The sequence below is a fragment of the Apodemus sylvaticus genome, chromosome 15 (assembly GCF_947179515.1).
Source record: "Apodemus sylvaticus chromosome 15, mApoSyl1.1, whole genome shotgun sequence".
Lineage (NCBI taxonomy): Eukaryota > Metazoa > Chordata > Mammalia > Rodentia > Muridae > Apodemus > Apodemus sylvaticus.
Genome location: NC_067486.1, coordinates 69904312 through 69930181, shown reverse-complemented (window position 1 = coordinate 69930181; position 25870 = coordinate 69904312). Strand labels below are relative to the sequence as shown.

General features: G+C 46.7%; 1 protein-coding gene across 1 annotated transcript in view; it reads right to left on the bottom strand.

Annotated features, from left to right (window-relative positions):
* The window catches only part of Lsg1 (large 60S subunit nuclear export GTPase 1), a 28067-nt gene extending 2458 nt beyond the window's left edge, over positions 1–25609 (bottom strand). Inside the window, exons 1-13 of the mRNA XM_052158253.1 lie at positions 25456–25609; positions 23588–23714; positions 20693–20813; positions 20058–20144; positions 18990–19076; positions 11020–11080; positions 9861–10037; positions 7720–8124; positions 5929–6030; positions 5696–5839; positions 3867–3990; positions 1745–1824; positions 930–1103 (exon numbers count right to left, since the gene is read on the bottom strand). Coding sequence (XP_052014213.1) covers positions 930–1103; positions 1745–1824; positions 3867–3990; positions 5696–5839; positions 5929–6030; positions 7720–8124; positions 9861–10037; positions 11020–11080; positions 18990–19076; positions 20058–20144; positions 20693–20813; positions 23588–23714; positions 25456–25554 — 1788 coding nt within the window. The 5' untranslated portion in view covers positions 25555–25609. The remainder of the gene's footprint in view (positions 1–929; positions 1104–1744; positions 1825–3866; positions 3991–5695; positions 5840–5928; positions 6031–7719; positions 8125–9860; positions 10038–11019; positions 11081–18989; positions 19077–20057; positions 20145–20692; positions 20814–23587; positions 23715–25455) is intronic.
* Positions 25610–25870: the final 261 nt, after the last annotated feature.

Sequence of the window (25870 nt, the reverse complement as noted above, 5' to 3'; positions counted from 1 at the left end):
CACACACACACACACACACACACCCCTACCTACCTACCTAGCAACAAAACTATCCAAAAAACAACCCAAGTGTCTAAGTGATAAGTGGGAAAATGAACTATGGCATTTCTTCAGTGACTTATCTGCAATAGGAAGCAATGATGTGCAGACACACGCCCCACAGGTGGACCCTGGAACAGTTAGAGGCAGGACTCACTCAAGTGAAGCACCCAGAGCAGACAACACAACACCACACACAGAGAGAAAGCAGGTTGGTGGTTGGCAGGGGAGAGGGACAGGGAGGGTGGTAAGGGGTTTCTTCTTGGAGTGATAAAAATCCTAAAACTGGTTGAGGCACAACCCTTTCTAATATAAACTACTCTACACTTCAAACCGTATGTGGAGCCAGATGTGGCGGCGCATGTCTGTGATCTCAGCACAGGGGCAGCTCGAGTCAGCTTGAGCACAAAGCAAGACTCAGAAGTAAAAAGCAGGGGCTGGGGAGATGGCTCAGTGGGGCACCTGTTGCAGACGACCTGGGGTTCAATCTCAGCACCCACACGGTGGCTCACAACCATCAGTAACTGACCCTCACCTGACTGCCACAAGCACACACATGATACAGGCAAAAATATCATACACAGATAAAGACTGTGGTTGTATGAACTTATAACGTTTGTTTTATAGGTCTGTGTGTGTGTGTACACAACATGTGTTGTGTCAATGTCCATGAAGCCCAGAAGAGGATATTAGATCTTCTAGACCCAGAGTCACAGGTGATACTGTGAGTCCTTGAGCCCCATGACAAGGGTGCTGGGAATCAAACTCAAGTCCTCTGGAAGAGTAGCACTGAGTCACCTCTCCAGTCTACCAGATGTTTAAAGTAGTAAATATTTTGAATTCTTAAATGTATTGGATAAGATCCTAAATGTAGACCTTTAAAATCTTACCTGATGGAAAAAAGTTTTGTCCACTACATTTTCAATCTGTTTGGCTTTTTGGGTTTTGCCCGGCTGACGCCTCGATTCTTCACCGTTTACTTGGCTCTCTAGGAGTTGCTGGTGTTGGTGCTGGAACGCCACGGGGTCTTTTCCAGGAGGAGGGTGGCAATACAGTAGTTTACCCTGCAGAGAGCAGGAGTGAGTGTTCCCGTGTGAGCCCAGGAGGGCAAAGGTCCCCAAGGCAGTGTGTCGACCAGGCACAGGCTGAAGCAGCTGTGGTAAGTGGAGCTTCAGTAACTGCCCTACCGCTCACATGCTGGCCCGTCTAGGGCCCAGAGCTCACACCCAATCTGCCTTCTCAGTGGCCTGCCTTTTCCCATGTACTTCATTTCTACTATGTAAGTACACCGTAGCTGTCTTCAGACACGCCAGAAGAGGGCATCAGATCTCATTACAGATAGTTGTGAGCCAACATGTGGTTGCTGGGATTTGAACTCAGGACCTTTGGAAGAACAGTCAGTGATTTTAACTCCTGAGCCATCTCACCAGCCCCTCTCCAGTATTCTTTTATGTCACAACACACGAAACCTGGGAATACTATGTTAGAGTCTGAAATCAAGATCGTTTCTAAGGGCTGGGGCTGAGTGGTAGAGAACCTGTCAGCTTGTGTGAGGCCCACAGGTCAATCCCTAACACTACTAGAAACAAGACACCCCAGCTGGTTATCAGTCCACGTCAATGGACTTTTTAACAGGCTGACATTACTGAGAACACAGTGCAGGGACCAGCAAATGTGCTCGCTGCATTGGCCCAGGCTCACTCACTCTGACATAGTCCTTTAGGATGTAGCGTGCGGATCGAGGCTGGTCTGGCTGCCCATGCGCTGTCATGAATCCTCGCATGCCTGTGAGAGGAAGCAGCGTGAGAACGAACGCACAACAGGGAGCACTGAGGTGACACGCACTTGCTTCTTTCCCACAGCCCTACAAGAAAGTCAGTTCCTTTCTCCATAAAACATTTTGCCACCCACATTTGCTACTGCAGAGTAGAGTGTGTAGAGCCTTATCTAATTCTTGTTTGCTTGTTTTTTGAAACCGGATTTCTCTGTGTAGCCCTGGCTATCCTGGAACTCTTTCTGTAGACCAGGCTGACCACGAACTTAAGAGATCTGCCTGTCTCTACCTCCCTGGTGACTAAAGACAGGCAGGCACTACTACTGGCTTCCTAAGCCCCACCCAGCACATGCCAAGCACTTCCAGTTTCTAGATATTAGTTATCTCTTCCATCCCTCGTCTTAGGCGTTTATTCAGAGGCCTCCTGCACGACAATATTTTCTATAAAACAAAAGGCAACACAGCAAACATCCTAATTTAATAACTATATTTGTTTTCAGCTTCCCAAACAAACCAAGAAGATTGCACCAATTCTCAACCAGAAGCAATGGGAGAGCAGAGCTGTTTTGGCAGAAATGCTGGGTTCAAATTCAGTTCCTGTTGATACTAGTTATGCTGGCTTTTTCAATTTAGAAGAAAATATGTAAAATCCTAATTTCCATCACACACACAAAAATAAATTTAGATCTATTAAAAACCCTAAATGTTGGTCTGGAGAGATGCATTATGGGTAAGCACATGCACTGCTCTTGAGAGGACCCAAGCTCAGGTCTCAGCCCATGTCCAGGGACTCCACCTGCTCCTGACGTCTGAGAGCACCGCTTTCACATGCACAACCCCCGCAGCCACACAGGCATAGCCCCCCAAACTAAAAAAGAAATCTTAAAAAACAAACTCAAATGTTAAAGTAAATATAACTGCACTCTGGGGACAAAAAAGCCCCCACATATAAAAGATCAAACCCAGGTTAGCCCCAAAGGAAAACTACTGGCCCGTAACCGGCAACTTTTATAGTGTCCAAGAAACCAAACCCAAGCGTGGGGTGAGGGTGGGGTTGGGAGAGTGGGGAGGATTACACAGAGACTAGACTCAGAACAACAACAAAACTTTACAAATTAAGACAGAACCAAGGCATAGGAGACACAAACCAAACCACCACCACCATCACTAAAAAGAAGAGATAAAAGGCCAACAATCCGGGGGCGGGGCTGGGCAGGGTGGGGATAAAGATGCTCCCTCTTCACCAGCATTTACCAAATTACAAAGCAGGGCTGGAGAAATGATTAAAGCATCAGCAGTTAATAGCACAGGCTGCTCCACAGGGCAGCCCACAGCTGTCTGTACCTCCTGTCCCATGGCAGCTACTGCTTCCTCAAGCACACACACACACACACACACACACACACACACACACACACGCAAGCCAAGAAGTCATGCAGAGAAAAGAAAAATAAACAAGAATAAAACACAAAACAGCTGAGTTTTATGGCATACTCTCAGCATTGGGGGCCTGGGGGAGGCGGGGTGGGGGGAACAAGCTCTGTGAACTCCAGGCTTGTCAGGGTTACACAGTGAGACCACCTGAAAAATCAAAACCAGAGTACGCCGTGGGCATGGGGAAGTGGCTCAGGGGTGAAGAGCCGCGCTGCCATGCAGAGGACTCCACTCCCAGCACCCACGGCGCTCACAACCACAGCTAGCTCCAGCTCAGATCCGCCTCGGGCATGTAACCACACACGCATACACAACTTAAAATGATCCGTGGTAAAAAGTGCAGGGTACACTAGACGACTCGGCAGTGCCTTCACAGTCACATCAGAGGCTTGATCCACAAGCTTTGTGTGGACAGCAGTCCGAGCAGCTGTCCACATGTGGCCACCTGTCCTTCCAGACAGGAAATACCGACGTGACAGGAAATAGCAGATAAAAATCATCACGTATGTCATTAAATGAAACCTGGGAGTGGAGCTCATGCTTGTCCTGGGTCTGACGCCAAGTGACCCTCTCCGAATTTCTATGAGCCATTTTGCCTGGGATTTCTGAGACTACTCACACCCATAAGCCGTCAGCAGTTCTTCTGAGGTCGGAGGTCGGCAGGGGTCTTCATCTTCTCTAGGCTTTATAATGTTAATACCATAGGTAGCTTCCAGAACTCGCCGTGGGATATTCTGGCAAACGTAAATCTGTCAAGGAATCCTCTGACTCCTTCGCCGCCATGGCATCTAAGACACACTACTTCACTGCTGACACATTCTTTCTAGCAGAGTGCATATACTTGCTCATTAAACAGGCTCACACCCCAACCATCACCTTAAATACATCCTTAAAATAACAGGCCAGGCTGGGCCAGTGGTGGCCCATGCCTTTATTTTTATTTTATTTTATTTTTATTTTATTTTGGTTTTTTGTCGAGACAGGGTTTCTCTGTGTAGTCCTGGCTGTCCTGGAACTCACTCTGTAGACCAGGCTGGCCTCGAACTCAGAAATCCACCTGCCTCAGCCTCCCAGAGTGCTGGGATTACAGGCGTGCGCCACCACCACTCGGCTATTTTTTTTTTTAATATTATTGATTTAATGTATATGAGTACATTGTAGCTGTCCTCAGATACAAGAGAAGAGCACCTCAGATCTCATTACAGATGGTTGTGAGCCACCATGTGGTTACTGGGAATTGAACTCAGGACCTCTGGAAGAATAGTCAGTGCTCTTAACCGCTGAGCCATCTCTCCAGCCTGGCCCATGCCTTTAATCCTAGCACTCGGGAGGCAAAGGCAGGGAGATCTCTGTGATTTTGTTTGTTTTTTGTTTTGTTTTCTAGACAGGGTTTCTCTGTGTAGCCCTGGCTGTCCTGGAACTCACTCTGTAGATCAGGCCAGCCTCGAACTCAGAAATCGGCCTGCCTCTGCCTCCCAAGTGCTGGGATTAAAGGCGCGCGCCACCACCGCCCGGCCGATCTCTGTGATTTTGAGGCCAGCCTGGTCTATAGAGTTTCAGGATAGCCAGGGCTATATACAAAAACTATCTTGACTTTCACACAACTCGTCCAACCCCCCAGCTCCTCCCAACCCCCCAACCCAAAAAACCCTGAACCAAACCAACCAAAAACCAAGCCAGACATGGTAACTTATACCTGTAATTTCAGCACTAGGAAGGTTGAGGATGACTCCGAGTTTAAGGCTAGTTTGGGTAACACAGTGCATTCTGGTTAGCCTGAGCAACATAGGAAAGCCAAGTCTCTAAACACACATAAAACAGTCATTAAAACATTATCTCTGGGGCTAGAAAGATGGTTCAGCAGTTAAGTTGCTTCTCTTGCAGGACCAGGGTTTGATTCCCAGCACCTACAAAACAGTTCACAACTGTCTGTACCTCCAGATCAGGGGCTCCAACTCTCTCTTCTGACCTTCAAGGGCAACAGGCATGCAAGTAGTGTACAGATACAGTATGCAGGGAAACACACACATAAAATGAAAAATCAATACATCTAAAAAGCATTTATCCAAAACAGACCTTAACAATCTTACCTTAAGGAAGATTATAAACACACTTAACTTTGAGAGCTAATCCTTGCCGGGCGGTGGTGGCACACACCTGTAATCCCAGCACTCTGGGAGGCAGAGGCAGGCGGATTTCTGAGTTCAAGGCCAGCCTGGTCTACAGAGTGAGTTCCAGAACAGCCAGGGCTACATAGAGAAACCCTGTCTACAAAAAACAAAAACAAAAACAAAAAAAAAAAAAAAAGAACTAATCCTTACAGAGATATAAAGGACCATGCCTTTGTTCCTACTGCCTACAACTATGCTATCTGAAGGCAGTGCCCTGAAAACCCCCACGGCCCTCACATACATTAACAAGCAGAGTGGGCTGAAACAGAAAGGATATCAGGGACACCGGTGGAACGTGATCTCTCATCTGGTCGATTGGGAGGATCCCACTGCAAATCATCTCTGCTTTGGTAGACATAAAAGATGGCATCACTAGGCCTGGGCAGTCACACAGGCAGAGGCCTGGCTCCACGTACAGGGTCTGAAAGTCACATGGCAGGTTATGAAGGTGACAAATGACAGGTGGCAAGCGGAAGGAAGAGGAGTGCTGGGGCGAGGAACCGGACATACCTGGAAATGCTTGGTGTGGCCCGGCGTGGCAGACACCGATACTTTCTTGTTGCCCATGATGGTGTTGATGGTGGAGCTCTTACCAACATTAGGGTAGCCCACCTACAAGAGAGCCACAAGTCACCTGAGTAGAAGAGACGCTAAGTGCCTGCTTCTCGGAAAGACTATTTAACAGATGCTCTGGATGTCTTTTATTTCTTGGCTTCATACACTTAGCCTCATGTCTGAGGTGCTGCAGCTATGGGACCTTATTTCTGCACTTGGCTGGTGGCCTTACAGCCAACCTCACCCTTATGCCCAGCGCCACCCCAGGAGGCATTTCACTGTCTCCACTGCATCGTCAACAAGGGGGTGAAGCCAAGCACCAGACAAACAACCCACTTCCCTAGAGCAGTGCCTTTTAGTCAGGACTCTAGGAATGTGGCAGGTGACTGCTGCAGGTCACCTACTCTCTAGATGCCCAGAGGTAAGAATGCAGAAAGCCAGGGAGGCTACTTTATTTCTATGAATCAAAGACAAAGGTAGAGAGACCAGGCTTTCCGATACACATGAAAAGTAACTTTTGGAACAGAGAATATAGCCTTAAATCTCAGAGAAATGAAGAAACCTTTCCTATTCAGGTTAGTTGAGTTACACCACGCCTGTCTAACCCCACAGGCAGACCTTTAGCCAGTACACTACAGTCAAATGCCATTTTACTTCCACATTTAAAAAAAAAATCTTCTAACTGTGGCTAAGGGTGCTGTGTGGTCATGTGTGTGTGTGCAGCAACTGCAGGCAGTGTTCATGGAGGCTGAACGGTGTCAGATCCCCGTGAGCTGCCAGGTGGGTGCTGGGAGCAGGTCCTCTATGAAAGTAGCCAGAGCTCTCTAAGGCCAAGGCACCTCTTTAGACCTTACATTTTTAAGTGGCCTTCTGTAGCTTTAGGTGGTGGTGCTTTAGGAATGCAGATGAGAGAGCTAAACACAATTAGGATCTACATCTAACTTTTTTTTTTTTGGTTTTTCGAGACAGCGTTTCTCTGTGTAGCCCTGGCTATCCTGGAACTCACTCTGTAGACCAGGCTGGCCTTGAACTCAGAAATCCGCGTGCCCCTGCCTCCCAGAGTGTTGGGATTAAAGGCGTGTGCCACCACTGCCAGGTTCTATATCTAACTTTAACTGAAGAACTGCGAGACTCTTGACCTACTACAACCTCTCTCATCCTGTTTTGCTTCCCAGGAAAGATTTTTCTTGTACATGCTGCTCCTGACACCTTCCATGTCCTGAGCTAAGGGTTGGCCATGTAGTCATGCAATATCCTTTACAATTAGGCCAGATAGCTGGGATAGGAGCTACCTTTTCCCATTTTTGTTATGTTTATGCAATAAAAATATCTGTCATAGTTTGTCTGGCCAAGACTGGGCTTCTCCCTAATGGCATCTGAAACAGTATAAGCTGGCAAGGACCCCAGGATGTCTACAGAACATCGCATTGAAGTCTGGCAACATCAAAACCTGTCTTTCTCATCTTAGTAACGGGTGTGACAAAGATCTGAACTGGAAGAAGACCACAGAAAGCATTTAATGTTAACATGTGTGGCGACAACATAACCCTGAGATGTCTCCTTTGAACCAGGCCCTGCCCTCGCCCCCCCCCCCCCCCACTGCGTCATCCCACGATGCCAGGGGACAAGCAGAGAACTGTGCTCCCTCTGATGCAGAAGCCTGACTGTGGCCCGCCCGCCCCGCAGCTGTGGAAGGACAGGGATGGCAGCCTCTCACGTGCTAGCTTCCAGTGTCCTCCATCTTACCAGGCCGACGGTTAGCTGTCCATCTTTCACCTTCTTCCCAGTGTGGAGTTTCTTAAAGAGCTCCAGTAACTCCTGCTTCGACACCAGGTAGCTATCGTTGTTCACTTGTTGGTTTTCTGCTTTCTCTCTGTTCTGAGCCTCAGAATCCTCAGGACTGTGCTCCTTCCAGTCCTGATCACAGTCCTCCTCCTCCTGCTCCTCCTCCTCAGGGACGCTGTCTTCTTCTGAACACGTCTGCCAGTCTTCCTCCTCATCCTCCTGACAGTCCTCATATTCACTGTCACCGTCGTCACTTGCGGACTCCTCACTAAGCGACAAGTCTCTGTGTGGGATTTCATTCTCACCCAAACTAGAGTTTTCAGACTCAGTTGTATTGGTTTCTTCAGCAACACTGTCTACTTCGTCCTGATGAAGTAACAGAAACCACAAAACTTCAGACCTGTATAACTGTACGTTTCATGCAGTGGGCTAGCAATGGGAGAACAGGAAATCTATGCTGGAGACAAGTGTGTGGGCAGAGCAAGGACACAGGAGGATCACCAGCAGGCTCCTTGGAGGGCAGACTTCACTTTTGTGGTTCTGTTTCTGCTGTGCTAAGACTGAGCCCAGGGGCTTTTGCATATGAAGCATGCAGTACACCATCCCCAACCTGGCTTTGATTTTATAAACGCTTTAAATAAGTCAGAAAGTACCAAAGTCTTTGACCTTAAGTAAGTCAAAAAGAGCACAGAACCCTGTGTGTGAAATTCAGAGGTTGCAAAACTTCATTCTAGATTGGCTATGATGATAGACAGGAGCTTGCTATGTACACCAGGTTGGCCTTGATCTCAGAGATTTGTGTGTCTCTGCCATGTGAGCGCTGGGATTAAAGGCAAGCACCAAAACCCTTGGCTGGCCAAGACCAGTGCTTCCTGGAGGTGTTGTGCTTGAAGGCAATCTCTTCAACTCACTGACTCAGGTTCCCAGCTATGTGTCCAGCTCTAGACATTTGAATCTTTCTGTATATCCCTTAGCAAACATGTGGAATTAGATTCCATCAATTTTAGTGGTAATCCCTACAGAAATGGATAAGCACCAAGATGAGAGCCCCAGTACTGTGTCTATGAGATATCTGAAGGCAAAATATGAATAACGGTACAGGAAAAACCAAGAAGACAAAGACTAAATCCTCAGATCAAAGCTCGGGAGTTTCACCTAAGGCAAGAGTTTTCTGAATTGAGAGATTAAAAAGGAACGGTCTGGTGCCCATGGCACTGCTGGAGGCAGCCCTGTGCATGCCCGGCAATCACTGTACCATTGCTATGTCCCCAGCACTAATTAGTCAGTGACAGATAACGCGACTGACCATCCAACAGGGAAATGGAAGAAGGGATTTCTTTCAGTTGGACCTTAGAGCTCAGTAGACAATGAGCTCGCCCAGGAGTTGTATTCACAGATCCCATTTTTTTTTTTTGAGACAGGTTCTCTCTATGTAGCCCTGTGTGTCATGGAACTCACTATGTAGATCAGGCTGGCCTGGAACTCATGAGAGATCCTCCTACCTCTGCTGAATTAAAAGTGTTCTCCACCATGCCCAGCCTGCAAACCACTTATACTAACACCCATCACAAAGCCAAAAGATAAAGAAGGGGAAATATTACTTCGAAGTGTCTTCTAAATATCAAAGATGCCATGACTAATTTTTTTAAACAGACTTCAAGTTTTAATAAATTTTAATAACTTGGGTTAAAGATTAAAAAAAATAGCATAATATGTCTTAACTCAAGTTTAGTTTGTTTTAGAAACAAATAAATTCAGATCCAGACAAGTTACTACATTCTTCAGTTGTGCTCTGTGCACTGTTAAGTTTCTCTTAAAAGCAAATAAAAACCATTATGAAACTTCTTACACAACTTCTGAAGATTAAAAGAGTTAAGGTCCCAGATGTGACACTAAGGCATGTTAGATTATATGAAATCACAAAGCATCTGTGTGATCTGATTAAAATTATAAATATTTTTTTATAGACTATCCTGTAATCACTGCACTTGGGGGGAGGGGAAATCCCCAAACAAAAGTAATCCTTACAAATTACCAATATAAACAAAGCACATTAATTAGAAATCAAAGCAACCCCCTTGAGAAAGGCCCCAGCCTGTTACCTTAGAGTCACCATTTGGGTGAACAGTCTCTGCCAAAGCTGACCAGAAGATAACCTTTACACCTTCTTTTTCAAAGTGCGAGGCCCAGGCGAACCGCTGCTCCGCAGTCAGCAGGTCTGCCTTGTTTATCAGAATCACGTTCTCCTTGGCGGCATCTATCTCTTTAACATAGCATTCCTACAAAGACAGGCATTCCAGGCTTCTCAGACAACAGCTTCCTCATCCCCAGGTTCTCAATTAAAGCTGCTACAGCACCCCCCACCCCAAATCACTTTTGTTTGTTTTTGTTGTTGTTTCATTTTTTTGAGATGGGTTTTTCAGAACTTACTCTGTAGAGCAGGGTGGCCTTGAACTCAGAGATCTGTCTGAGGATTAAAGGCAAGCAGCAACACTACCAGGCTTAGTCCAGCTTTTTAAAAACAGTATTTATTACTGTGTGTGCAGGTGATCCATGCATACCATATCATGTATGTAGAGGTCAAAGGAGGCCTCTAAGGACTCGTTCTCTTGGTCAACCTTTACAGGGGTTCAAGAGGTCAAGCGTCGGCCACCAGGCTTGTACAGGAAGTTCCTTTAGCCTGCTGAGCCTCTCCAAGGAGGCCCTTAAATCACATTCTAACTCAAAGATTAGACTTTTTGATGCATTCCACTGATCCTTTCTGTGAGCTAGGAAAGACCGTCTACCATTAATCTGTTTTGCTACTCCCGAGTTCAGAGAACCTACTTCAGTCTTCAGATGGAAGCATGTATGTCACATGTATGCACCATGTTTCACGAGTTCAACCGGATCATGTCATTTTCAGCAATCCTCACACCTTAGTACTACTCTGTATTGTAGGTTTAGTTCATTTGTAAAACAGTACAGGCGTAGTAAGGTGTGCAGAGAGAGCTCTGGAGTGGATTCAACAGAGACTAGCATGTCCTAAGTAAAAGCCAATGCCATTCTGACTTGTCTCCTGAAAACCAGAGACCAGCAATGGCTAGCAATAAAGTGCCTTCTTAGCCAGCAGCTAGAACGTGGCATTCGAATGTCTATGCTGTCTACAGAAGCGAACAATTGTTGGAGCAAACCAGTCTGAAGCGTGGCTGAGCAGAAGTTCCCACCCTCGAAGGACAGGGGAGGCTTGCTCCCGCCACGGCGGAGGCAGACTTCACTTACCAAGTCCTCACATCTAAACAGGAGTGGGTTTCGAGCATCTACTATCTGGACCACAATATCGCTGGGGAAAAAAGGGAGACAATGCAGTTACTGTAAAGTAAAGGTCCCACCGTTGGTGACACAGCAGTTAGCATGGAAGCTCACAGCTATCTAAAGTTCAGAGACTAAGTAAGAGTCCAGGGAGTGCTCGGGCAGCCACAAACAGCCCCACTTCCTTTCCTCAGTGTCCAGAGACCCTTGAGAAAGTAGGGGCGGAAACACTGTAAAAGCCACAAGCTGAGGAGCAGAGCGAAGCAGTGTCTTCTCAACGTTGCACTCAACAAACTCAGCGGCTACAGCTGCCTGCACAAGACCTGAACAGGATCAAGCCACCAACATCCCAGCCTGGGGTGGGAGGGGCTCAGGAACACGCCCCGAGCCAAGGGGCTGCTGACATCTGAAGCTTCCAGAGTCAGTTTTCTTTACAGTCTGGCCCAGGCCCATCCACCCTGCTCCAGTGGAAGTCCCCACACCCACGAACAGACAGGATTCACAAATTGGACCCAGTGGGTTATCATGAAAAATTAGTGTGCATGCAATTCTCAAATTAGAAAAATATATTGGAAAAGGAACCATTGCCATAACATTATGTATTTGTAATAATAAATACTTTCTCCTGGCAGTGGTGGCACACGTCTTTAATCCCAGCACTTGGGAGGCAGAGGCAGGCGGATTTCTGAGTTTGAGGCCAGCCTGGTCTACAGGACAGCCAGGGCTACACAGAGAAACCCTATCTTGAAAAACCAAAAATGAAGAAGAAAAAAAGAGAAATATTTTCTATGCATTAAGCAACTGACACACTGATTCTTTAAGGCAAAAAAATTCTTCGCAGTTTTTCTACTGTATGTTATAGCTCCACGGTCTGCTGCTCTACTCCGGCTTAGAGGGCTCAGAAGTCATCTCCTGCTAAACCTTCACTATGACATTTATCCACCCCAAAGTAAAGTTTCCCAAGTACTCAGTCCTGATCCGCATTCACGCGAAGGTCTCCACACTAACCTCACGCTGGCAGCGCCATCTCAAAAGCACCTAAGCCCAGGACTGCTCAAGAGAAGGACGGGTAACTGCCACAATCACCAACAAGTTCCAAGATTGCGCTCACACAATAAAAACACGACTAAGTGTCAGCTAATGGTGCCACAGCGAAGCATGGAAGTCAAGTCATATGTGACATGTGGAAGCTGTGACAGTAAGGTAGCTATTTGAGGCAGACAGCAAAGCCCCTCAACCTGGCAAACCGCAGACGACGCGTGCAGGCTAGCACAGCACTGAACACTGGAATTTTCCTCCTTCCAGCACCCACTTCCTTCCCTCAGAGCCCCCCCTTCCCTTCAGCCTCGGGGGCTAGGAATATTTACAGCACTCTTTTTAAACCCCAATGTGGTCGGCCAATTTTGTTTTCTGAGATGAGGCCTTCTTCTTTTTTTTTTTTTTTTTTGGTTATTTTGTTTTTTTGGAGACAGTGTTTCTCTGTGTAGCTCTGGCTGGCCTGGAACTCACTCTGTAGACCAGGCTGGCCTTGAACTCAGAAATCCACCTGCCTCTGCCTCCCAGAGTGCTGGGATCACAGGCGTGCGCCACCACCGCCCGACTAGATGAGGCCTTTCTATACAGGCCCAGAAATCACAATCAAGTGCTGTGATTAAGGGTGGGCCTGGCTTACACCTGCTCACTTTTAACAAACTTAAACTTCTCTAAGTTAGATTCGGTATTTCCTTTTTCAGGGTAATACTCACTTTCAAGCCAAACTAAGCTAAATGACTATAAAACCTAGCAGCCTAAACCACAACAAGACAAGCAAATATGAGCTCCATGTACCAACACGGGGAAGGACTCAGTCAGCAGTTGGAAACCAGCAGGAAGAAGATGGCGCAGGCCAGCCTGCTGGAGCTGCGGATACAACAGAACAAGCCTGACTCAAACAGAATGCTGCTCGCCTCACGCCTCAGCCTTCTCCTGCAGCTCCTCCATGTTACAGAGCGAATCTTTTTTGATAACCGCTATTGAAATTAAAGAGACAGATGGCTTAGTCAGCCTGTCAGCAAACAGGGACATCTGGCACAGGGAAGACATCAATAAAGCATTTCCCATTAACGATGTGGCGGTAGTCACTTCACTAATATTGCTGGCTAACTCAGGTCTGTTTTTATGTGATACAAACCATATTGTGTGATTAAAACATACTGTTATATTAAGGAATGGATTGGCAAGGTAAGTAAGTCAGCCAGTAAAAGCACTTGCTGTCGAATAATCTGAGTTAGACCCTGGGACCGACACGGTGAAGAACAGAACCAAATCTCACAAGTTATTTTCTGATTTCCATAAGTATACATGACGACACAGACATGATGGTAGTCATATCTGTCCTCATCATGTGTATACTCATAAATAATTAAATAAAATAAAAAATTTATAAAAGAAAATGTACGGGCTGGGGAGATGGCTCAGTGGTTAAGAGCACTGACTGCTCATCCAAAGGTCCCGAGTTCAAATCCCAGCAACATGGTGGCTCACAGCCATCCATAATGAAATCTGACTCCCTCTTCTGGTGTGTCTGAAGACAACTACTGTGTACTTAGATATAACAATAAAAATATAAATCAAGAGTACACATGGAGGGACCCATGGCTCCAGCTGCATGTGCAGCAGAGGATGGCCTTGATGGACATCAAAGGGAGGAGAGGCCCTTGGTCCTGAGAAGGCTGGATGTCCCAGTATAGGGGAATGCCAGGACAAAGAAACAGGAGTGGCTGGGTTGGTGAACAGGAGGAGGGGGATGGGTTTGGGGATTTTCAGTAGGGGGAGGGGGAGGACCAGAAAACAGGACATTTGAAATGTAAATAAAGAATATATCTAATAAAAAAAAGGAAAAATAAATAAATAAAAAATTAATCTTTAAGTTGTGAGCAGAGGTCCTGAATTCAAATTCCCAGCAACTACATGATGGCTCACAACCATGTACAGCTAGAGTGTACTCATATACATTAAATCAACAACTCAAAAAAGAAACAAAGAGAATGTAAGAGCTTAGCAAGTACTAACCGTACGGACTTCCAATCTTTAACATGCCCAGGCTCACTCTGGGGATAACAGATGCACCCTTAGGGGCAAAGTAAACACGGTCCCACTCCATCAGTCACGAGGACTGAACATACATGGCTACTTCTGCCCTGTTACAATCTACAAGAATGAATAATTAACAATCCCCATCAGGGAGCAAGATGACAGGACCAGAAATGCCCGGTCCGTGCAGTAAGCCTGCTTATGCCCCAAGCAGGAGCTGAGGGCACAACTGTAATGTGTCCGAGCAGAGCAGTGAGTCCCCAAGCTGCACTGCTGTTCCTCAGCCTGGCAGCGAGGGGCACGGAGAACCTGACGGGGTCTCCAACTGAGACTCGGGCCTCAGGTAGGGGGGGGTGTTGTATATGGGGGCGGGGGGTGGGATTAAACATAAGCCAAGCAGTGCAGGCGCCTGGCTCCGTCCTGTCACCCTAACCTGAGGATTCTTGGTTGTGGCTTTTTCTCATTTGTTGCAGCTGCTTCAGGGCATGTTCTAAGAACGGTCTAAATCTCAGCCGTCGCCTGTCAGCGCGGCTCCCTCTCCTCTGATCTTATTAATGAGGCTTCTCTCTCTCTCACTTGGTTCAGCAAAGACTCTGTCCATCTTTATCATTCTCAGAGACTCAACTTTGCTTTGTTGATTTTTTTTGTTTCCTTTTCATTAGTTTTGGCCTTGATCTTAATTATCCCTTTTCATCTACTGATTCTGGGTTTGGTTTGTTCTTTCTGGCGCTGTGAGGTGTCTTTAAGCTGGGTGTCTTTTTCCTGAGGCAGGACTTGAAGGTGCTATGCAGTCAGGATGACCCTGAACCCTTTGGGAATAATTACAGCTGTACGTGTTGGCACAGGCCTTTAATCCCAGTACTTGGGAGACTGAAGCAGGCAGATCTCTGTGACTTCAAGGCTAGGCTGGTCTAGAGTTGAGTTCTAGGCCATATAGGGATACAGAGAGAGACTCTCTCTTACAACAAGTAAGTACAAATTAAGACTTTTAAGTTACATATTTTGTGTGTGTTTATGTGTGTGCTTGCCACAGTACACACGTGAAGGTCATAGATAACTTTTCATTCCCACCTCTACCTTTTGAGTGCCAAGATTATAGGCAGGTCTAAATAAGAATGGTGCGATAGACTCACATATCTGAATGTTGGTCATCAGGGAGTGGAACTACTGGAGAGAGGTTAGGAGGTGTAGCCTTACTGCAGTAAGTGTCACTGGGGGCGGGCTGCTCAATCTCTCTCTGCTACCTGAGGTCCAGATGTAGAGCTCGCAGCTCCAGCTTCAGCCCAGGTCTGCCTGGGTGCCTGCCGCCATGCTTCCCACCACGAGGAGAATGGACTCCATCTCTGAAACTGTAAGTCAGCCCCCGTAAATGCTTTCTTTTCTAAGTATTTCCGAGGTCACATCGTCTCATAGCACCAGAATGTGCCTAAGACACAAGGCCAGTTCTATGTGGTGCTGTGGGTCAAACCCAAGACCCTGTGCATGACAAGCAAATACTCTACCAACCCAGTTACAGCCTTAGACCCCTCTCAGGAGTTATTTATTTATATATATATTTGAGACACGGTCTCACTTTATAGCTCTGGTTGACCTGGAACTCTCTGTATAGAGCAGGCTGGCCGTGCACTCGGAGACCCACCTGCCTCTGTCTCCAAATGCTGGGATTAAAGGTATGGGCCACTACCGGCTGGCTTCTTTTTTTTTAACTTTAAGAAACAGACAGGGAGAAGCTGGTGAAGTGGCTCTGTGAGTAAAGGCTCAGTAAATGGCTCAGGCCGCCATCAAACCTGAGCGCATACGTTTAATTCTCTGGGTGTCACATGATGGAAGGAGAGGGCCCTCTCTCTAAAGTTCATCTCTGACCACAGATACATGCAGCCTACATGTACAACAAAATAAATGTAAAAAGCAAACAAACAAACACCCCTGACAGGTGCTAAGGAAAGACAAGGATACTAACATCACAACTGATACAAACACACACAGATGATCCCTTGTCCAGTCTCCCTACAGAGGCTCACCACAGGTAAACTATGTCCAAACATGCAGGCCTGTCCATCAGCTTTGTAATACTTCATTCTTAAATATGAATGAATAACAAGTATCCATCATTTAGGGAAGTTTCATATGTAAATAGTAGAAGCCAGGATGAACGGAAAAAGTTTGGAACAAGAACTGCAGGACGGCCAGTGGGCAGTGCCACCCATCAAGGTGCAGTGTGCTGCAGAGCCTGTGACCACTTTGTAAAGCAGCAGCACACACCCTCAAATGCTAGCGGAGCTCTGACCTCCCACATCCCAATGGCCTTCCATCTGCTGCTGGGACAAGGCTTTAAAAAGCTGAGGATCACTAATCCCTTCTCGTGGTTTGAGAATACTCACAAAGGTCGGCACCGTCACTAACTCTTGAAAGTTTTCTTTCTTTTTAGTACAGAACAGAGGTTATTCAGGGCATGGGGAAGTAGAGAGGTGAGCTGAGAGGATAGTAGAGACAGAGAAGGCAGAGAGAGAGAGAAAGAGAGAGAGAGAAGGAAGAAGAGGAGGAGGAAGAGAAGGAGGAGGAGGAGAGGACAGGAGAGGAGAGCAGAGGAGGAGGAGAAGGAGGAGAAGAGAGAAGAGAGAGAAAAGAGGAGGAGGAGGAGAGAGGCCGGCCATGAGCATGAGAGAGTGGGGTGGGAATGGGGAGAGAGGACAGAGGGAGCAGGAAGGCGAGAGAGAGAGAGAGAGAGAGAGAGAGAGAGAGAGAGAGAGAGAAGAGAAGAGAAGAGAAGAGAAGAGAAGAGAAGAGAAGAGAAGAGAAGAGAAGAGAAGAGAAGAGAAAAGAGGGGGGGAATGAATTTTCTTTTATAAGGTAAATTCAAGTTCCAAGTAAACAAATCTGTTTCTTTTTTTTTCTTTCTTTCTTTTTTTTTTTTTTTCCTGAGACAGGGTTTCTCTGTGTAGCCCTGGCTGTCCTGGAACTCACTCAGTAGACCAGGCTGACCTCGAACTTAGAAATCCGCCTGCTTCTGCCTCCCAGAGTGCTGGGATTACAGGCGTGCGCCACCACCGCCCGGCCAACAAATCTGTTTCTAACTGTTCTTCCCAGGCATATTTTATGGATTTCAAATAAACACAACCCTTAGGTCTCTTACTTAAAACCACCATTTAGTGGATAAAGTTTATTTGCTAAATCCTTGAAAGTTATTCAGAAACTCTGAGGAAAACACGGCCTTCTAACGATGCAGCGAAGGAGAAAGAGAGAACAAGGCTTCAGAACATCTCTTTGGTGGCAATGGGAAAGAATCAAAGTCTTCCTTCCATTCCAAACTCATCAAAACCCAGCTGAAATGAGATCTGGGCTAGGCATGGTGGCTGGTGGCTTTAACCCCAGCACCTGGGAAGCAGAGGCAGGTGGCACTTTGAGTCCCAAGCCAGGATGTTCCACAGAGCCAGCTCCAGGACAGCCAGGACTACACAGAGAAACCCTGTCTCCAAGATTAAACAAACGAAGCCACCTGGGTTGGCCTAACCCTCCCCAGTCCTCCTCTCTCCGCTACGGCGCCCACGGCCCTGCTATCTGCCATCACGCTGCCCGGTCCTTGCAGAGGCACTGTGTGCTCTAAGCTCAAGAACCTCAAGGACCGTCTACTCCTCCACGCGTCCTTGGAGCCGAGCAGCGAGCAGCCTCCCCTACAGCACACGCCTCTGCAGTTGGGCTTTTCTGTGCCCGTTCTCCATATTCCCAGGACAAACTCAATGTACATCTGCTCAAGTAACTGCAGGTGCTCCAGAATTTACCTTATACAGTTCTTCTATTTTTTAAGATTTCTTTTTTACGTGTGCAAGTGTTTTGTAAATGTATGTCCATGCATGGGGCATCTGCCAGATCTGCCATGCCTCGGAGGCCAGGAAAGAGTACAGTACAGGCGCCACTGAACTGAGAGCTGAACCCTGGCCTTCTGTAAGAGTAACAACTACTCTTAACTGCTTGGACACAGCCCAACAGTCACTCTTCCTACATATTGTCAAATGTACTCAACACACACACACACACACACACACACACTCTCTCCATCCACCCACCCACCCACCCTCCCATCCATCCTCTGGTACTGAAGAATAAACTTAGGATCTCAAACATGCTGGTAAGTGTTCTACAACGGAACTACCTCCCCCTAGACCTAACAAGCCACTACAATTGAAATTGAATATAGCATTATACTTTCAGGTCTCTTTTCCCCCCTTCCAGACAAGTTCTCTGTGTAGCCCTGTCTATACTGGAACTCTTTCTGTAGACCAGTGTTTTCAGGTTTAAAGATGTGTGTGTGTGAGAGAGAGAGAGAGATATTGATTGATTGATTGATGTGCCTGTGTGAGTATACACAGGCGGCCGTGAGTTACAAGTGGGCCTGAGTTATCTAATGTGAGTGCTAGGAGCCACACTTGGGTCCTTCGAGAGAGCAGCAAGAGCTCTCACCTGCTGTGTCATCTCTCCAGTCTTATATTTTTCAGTTCTTTAAAATTAATCCTGTTCTCTGAAAAATTCATCCATGCACATGATATATTCTGATTATATTCTCTCTCTCCCTCCCTTCCTCTCTTTCTCTCTCCCTCCTCCCTCCCTCCCCCCCCCCCTCTCAGCTCCACCCCAGCCCTGTGAACATCCTCCCCCACCTACACCTTACAGTTAGTCCCTTTGCCAGAGACTTTTGGTTTAGCTTTGTGATCTGTTTACAGTCAGCGCTACTTTCAGTTTTGCATAATTCTCAATAGCTCACTACGTAATTTAATCTCCCACCTGCTGGATCCAGAGTGTATGTCAACACTGGGTCTGGTAACAACACTGCAATGTCGTCATCAAACAGGGAAAACATTGAGAGAGCTCACCTTCTCTCAATGACCCTCCAGAGCTGGCGCCAGAAGTCCAAATTCCGCTCAAAGGGAGTCAGTATCAACTTTTGCTCCTCTTCTAGCCTGTCTTTAGGATGAGAAGGTTACATCTCTGCCTTGTCATAATAGTTTTAAAGAATTATAAACACTCATGTTTATTACATTAAAAAGATACACGTACAAATACTGTAAATTATTATTGTTTATGGTACTAGGGATTACACCTAAGATTTTGTACAAGCCAGGCAAGAGCTCTTCCCCTCAACCATATCCCAGTCCTCTCTTTACTTTTTTTGTAGTCTAGGAAGGCCTTGAGAACTTGCAACCTTCCTGTCTCAGCTTCCGAATAGTTTTGATTATAAGCCAGGTTCTGTCCAATTATTTTAATACACCTCTTGTTGAGTCAATTAAAAACAAAAAACAAGAACAACAACAAAAAAATCCCTTTAAGCCCTTAAGAGTTTCTCTCCCACAACTCTTACTGGACAAATGCTCAGAAGAGCACCTCTGGGTCATGGAAGAGTTAAAGTAGAAAAGGCTGGGGCCAGGAAGATGGCTCAGTAGTTAAGAGAGAGCCTGACTTTCAACCCCGTGTAACTCCAGCTCCAGGGGATTGTGTCACTCTGCAGGCACATACACACACTCAGGCAAACACATACACACGTGTAAAATAAATCAGAAACGACTAGCAGTGGAGCAGCGCAACCACTAAGCACCCTTGTGCTCAGCTGCACCCCAATGTGCTGCTGTCTACATACACAGCAAAATGCACCGGAGACATTGCCTCCCTTCCCCACCTAAAACTGCAGTTTATTAGTTATTTTGTGTGGCTATTTAGAGGCCAGGGGACAGCTTGCAGGAGACACCTCTCCTCCCAACACTTGGGTGCTGAGAACTGAAGTCGGATCACCAAACTTGGCAGCAGAGAGCTTCAGCCTGCTGAGCTCTCTTGCCAGTCCCTGTGTTTCTCTTTTACAGGAATCAAAACGTCAGGAGGCAAACGGCAGAGCAGGCTGGATGCCTGCACCCAGGGCTTCCAAGCAAATCCGTAAGGCCAACACTCACCGGACAAGCTGGCGCCTCCACTTCAGGAAGTTATCTTTTTCCGCTTGTTTCAGTTCTTCTGGGCTAGTTTTTTTGTCCCAATTTGGCCTGAAACAATCACAGAGAAGACATTTTATATAAAACTATCAAAATATGAGAGAATCTGAGTATAAATGGCAGCTGAAGAAGGAAGCAGGAAAATTATGAACTAAGAATATACTCAGTGGCTGTGTGTTCTTTAATTCTTTTTAAAATTAGTTTCTTTATTATTTTATGTGGATGACTGTTTTTGCTAGCATGTGTGCCTGTGCCCCATGTGCACGCCTAGTGCCTGCAGAGGCCAGAGAGGGCACGGGACGATGCCCCAGTTCTGGAGTTACAGAGAGCTGGGAGATGCCACATGGGCACCAGGAACTAAAGCTGTCCTTTGAAGAGCAGCCAGTCAGTGTTCTCACCCACTCTAACTCAGCCTCATTCTGTCTTCTAAAGGCCTAAACTCCTGTCCAGCTTACCCCCTCGGTATACACAAGAACTGTGACCTAAACTCCTGTCCAGCTTACCCCCTCGGAATACACAAGAACTGTGGCCTAAACTCCTGTCCAGCTTACCCCCTCGGTATACACAAGAACTGTGACCTAAACTCCTGTCCAGCTTACCTCCTCGGTATACACAAGAACTGTCTGTTTTCTTCGTGGAGTTTCTTAATTCTCTGGCTCTCCTCAAACGACAGTAGTCCAGTTCTAGCCTCGGGGAGCACAAACTTAATGTTAAGCTTCTCTGTTCACGGGAAAGAAAAGTACTGTTAGTCAAAATGCAGACTGGAGACGGAGTGTACCTTAGTTGCTACAGTGCCTACCCAGCAAGCAGAAAGCCTGAAGTTCTATTGATGCCTGCCACCCGTGACGGGGCTGAGTGGCACACACCTGTGATCCCAGCGCTTGGGAACGGAGGCAGGAGGGTCACGGTTCAGGGCCTGTAGTGTCAATTCCGGAATTTTGGTTTCTTTTTAAAAAGGTAGAAATATGATAAGAATGTTTTCGTCTTAATCCCAGGTGTGGGGATCTGAGACCCTGCGGCTATGATCTGCCTCGTGCTCTAGCAGAGGTGTGATTTTGCCAGCTGCAGACAATTTCTGTGATTGTGTGATGTTTGGAATTCTGGGAAATTTTCAAAGGGTATATAGACAGATGCTAGAGCCCTGAGAGGTGGGGCTGCTGGCTGTGGGTCATTCAGGGAGACTGGTTGTGGTTTGTTAGTAGTGGTGCTCATAGAAGAAACAAGAAGAAATTAGACTCAGATTTCTCTTCCCTCTCTCCTCTTTCTCTCTTATTTAGTGATGGGTAGTAAAACAGGGGTGAGGGGAGGATTAAAAAGTGGGGAAAAGAGGAACCCACAAAGTAGCTAAGACTGGCAAGTGACCTCACTAGTACACACAATTGAAAAGGCAGAGCCTGTATAGCAGAGAATGATGTGTTAGAGGAAGAAACAGGAAGGCCATTGCACAGTACAAGGCTTCAATGAGGCTTGAGAAGGAGCTCTAGACATCATGGAGTCTAATGATCAACATGGTGACCTCACCAAGGAATGCTGGACTGTCCACCTGAAATTCACCTAGAAAGTAGACTGAATAATCTCACCACACACAAGAGAACCACGTGCAGTGATGGATCTATCAGTCAGCTTCAAAGTAACCTCCAGTACATGGTGTGTATATAAGACATTGTGCACCATAACTTCATAAAGCTACGAGGTGGGTAGCATGACTATCCCCCCCAAAACCACAAAAACCCCAAGTCAAAACGAATATTTCCCCTAAACAAAAACTACCAGAAAATGAAATCTGAAACTATGTCATTTCTTGCCTTAAAACCTATAAACAACCCTTAATCTCCTACCCCTTAGAAGGCAAGGCCTCGCGCTTTGGCTGGTGCCTTCTGTCAGGGCAGATTGCCAGCTTTCCTGCTCCCCTGAAGACACTGCAGTCTGAAGCCACCCCAGGAGTTCCTGCATACAGGACAACTGGGACCTATCATCACTGCCCTCCAAGAGGCCCAACAAGCAGCTGGAAGAGTCAGATGCAGATATTCACACCCAACAAATGGACAGAAGCTGGTGACCCCTGTGGCTGAATTAGGGGAAAGCTGGAAAAAGTTGAGGAAAGAGGGGGACCCTAGAGGAAGACCAGCAGTCTCAACTAGCCTGGACCCCAGGATCTCTCAGACACTGAGCCACCAACCAGGTAGCATACACGAGGAGGCCTGAGCCAGCTCCACCTCCATCCCAACACATATCCAGCAGAGGACTGCCAGTTTGGACTGAGAGACTTGGGACTCCAGGTGTAGGGAGGTTTGGTGGGATGGAGGTGTGGAGACATCCTCTTGGAGACGGGGATAGGGGATGGGACAGGGGGTGAGGGTAGGTGTGGGATGTGAAACAGTCAGAGGGTGGACCAGAGAGGGTGAACAATCTGGACTGTTTTTTATTTTGTTTTGTTTTTTTTAAAAAGGCCTCACTATTTAGACCAGGCTAGTAAACTCCCAGCATTCACTCCCCTCTGCCTCTGCACTGAGGTCAGAGGCAGGGGCATGATGCCTTCTCTTTTCTCCTCCCAGGAATATGACCCTTGCCTCCCCCTCAGTGTCTGTGCTCATTACAGGCTGTCCCCTGCCCCAGCACAACCAAACTTGTAACAAGTTTCTTAAGAAAATAGACTACCATTTTACATCTTATCTAGATGTTTCTGTCTGCCTGTGTGCCTTTCTGTTTGGAGATAGGGTTTTGCTACATAGCCCAAGTTGGGAATTTATTATTTGTAGCCCAAGCTGGTCTCAAACTTAAGGCAAGTGCTGGGCAGGTGCTGGATCCTAGGTGTGCACCGCTGTGAACAGTTGTCTCCTATCCAATTACCTACTCATCACCCAATCTTGTCAGACAGAAACTACCATGAGCCTGCTTAGGGCCCATTGCTTCTTAGACTTCCTTCAAAACATATAAAAGAATATTTAAAAAAATTAATAAAATGTAGCCTTTAACATTCTGAGTGGCCAGCACAATGGATGAGGGTAACTGGTTCTAAATAGAGCATTTGGAACAATTAAATGTATGACTTCCTAAGCAGCACAACATTTATAATAGCATAATAGCATCCGTCAGTTACTCTGAGTGCTTAGAACACACACACAACAGTGACCAAACACAAAGTGCCAGACAGCAGCAAGGATGTTTTGAACTCAATGATCTACAACCTGAAGTGGTTTTTGTTCTGTGTTTGAGCCAGGGTCTCACTATGTAACCTTGGCTGGTCTGGAATTGATGTAGGCCAGGCTGGCCTAGAATTCATAGAGGCTCCATCTCCTTCTGCTTCCAAAGTGCTGGGATTAAAGGCATGCACAACCACGCCTGACATCTGAAGTGTTCTTTAGAGCCCAATTTAAAAACCAGTGTGGCCTTTCTTACACCCGTGCAACTTTCCCATACTGCTTTTGGGATTCATGTGAAGTGAGCAAGAAGGCAGTGTGCCTAGTGTCACAGGCACTAGGGAATAAACTCACCAGCCACAAACTCGGTCCCCGCAAGTTCTGCAGTTGCAAGAAAGTCATCAAGGGAGCTCTGTTCCGTCACTGACTGGAGATTCAGACGACCCCAGTCATAGCCGTCATTGAGCTCACTCGTATGCAGCTTTGAAGAAAACACAGAGTGAGGAGCTCTCTTCTGCTCTTGGCATGCACACAGCTCTACCTTTGCTGATACTAGTCTATGTTCTCAAGGTGGTTTGTCTCTTCTAGAATGTACACTGGCAATACCTAACCCCAGCTAAGATGGGGCACAGCTCAGCAGAATTCTTGCTCGTTGCTGTCAATGGTGTCTCTATCCAACAATACAAAACACCAAGATCAAATATTTAAAAGAACACCTTCTTAGCTCACCAAGGGCACATTCCCTCTATGATGTAATTCAGGGTCTTTTGAAGTGAATTTTATTGTGTTCCCATTTTACTATGAAGGAAACTGAGGTTTAAATAGGTAAAAATAATTTGCCTATAGTTGCAAACTAAGAACTAGAACCCAGACTGTCTTGACTCTGACAGTCAGTTAAAACATTTTTTCATAAGGACCTATGAGAAGGACTATTTTAAAGCCAATCGTGGTGGTGCATGCTATCATCACAGGATCAGGAGGCACAGGGACCACAACTCTAAGGGCCACTGTGAGCCGTGTAGAGATCTGCTCCCCACTTCCCTTAGTCTCCTGGGCCCCAAACCCCAAGGGCTGGAAGACAGTCTTTCCTGGAATGACCACTAAAGAAAGCGCTACCTGCAAATCCTGTTGATTCCTCACACAACCTAGAATATGATAAATACCATCCTTAGTTATGTGGTTACTATGGATACAAACTTAGTTTTTTAAAACAAAATTAAAGATTAAAAGCTTAGCATTAACAAAAATCAGGACATGAGTTAGAATTTCTTTAGACCTTGATAAGTCTACGAAACCAGTCAAGATGATTAATAATCAAATGTCCAGACTTGAACACTGAGAAGCATGTGTGTATTCCTCACACCATCTGTTTGGAAATGGGAAGGTGTGTCCAACACACACCAGGGACAAACAACTTAAAGACGGTATTCCCTCCCCCCCCCTCCCCCGAGACAGGGTTTCTCTGTGTAGCCCTGGCTGTCCTGGAACTTACTCTGTAGACCAGGCTGGCCTCGAACTCAGAAATCAGCCTGCCTCTCTGCCTCTGCCTCCCAAGTGCTGGGATTAAAGGCTAACACCACAACTGCCCAGCTTCAGCACATTATCTTAATGAGGACTCAGAATGACCTCAAATACTCTCCAGGGATTAATTTCTGTATTTCATTTACTTCTTAAGGCTCCTGCTATGATCTTCCCTAAGCTTCCAGAGCCAATGTCAATCCCTTAAAGTTGAAGCCCGAGGGGGCAAATCAAGGAGAAGCTGGGATCGGAGTTATTTTTGTCTTCTGATGGAACCGCTTCTAGAGGATCGATTCTCTACACAACTAAAATCGGAAAGTTTAAAGCTCCAGGCGTGGTGGCCATGGCTTGTAAACCCAGTACTCTCTAGGCACAATCAGGAGGAAGGCGGTCCTGGGCCAACCTTGGCTGCACACCGACACTCTGTTTCAAAACTTTACGATAACAAGTTACTTTCTTTATTTCCTGGAGCGCCCGTGGCTTCGAGAGCAAAAGCCAAACACGGGGAAACATTCCAACACCGAAGGCTCTTCAGGTTTTCATCCCCACACCATTACACACCAGTCCTGTATTAAGACTCTGCGCCCTGCACCTTGCTGGGGTCTGCCCTGAAATCCTCCTGGTCAGGCGCGCGTCCTGGTCCAACTTTTGTAGTATGGAGGCTCTCAGAACGGAAAGAATACGGAGAGCACGGATTTTCTTACCCAGGAGTCAGCATGACGGTGGCTGCGGCTTCGCTGAGTCTGATGCCGGATAAGTACCCGGCCCAGTGACCCACCACCCGGCGCTCTTCTCCTGCCCATAACAGCGCACCAGCAGCACGAGCCGCTTCTCAGCGCGTGAGGCTTCCGGTTTCCCTGGTTGTAAACCAGGAAGTGACGTAAGGGCGAGTCTAAGTTGTCCCGTCCCAAAGTGTAGCAGCCGGGTATCGAATGGTCTGCTTCAGAATGATTTTGGTAGATCCCGAGTTTGACAATATTATAGAGAGTAAATGTAAATATTTTTCTCGAGGATTCCTTATGGCTTCTCCTACAACTGTCTCCATTTTGATACATTGACTGACTTAACAGAATGGTACATTCGAGACTTGTCCGTCACTGTTTAAAGTCCGGGGAGAAA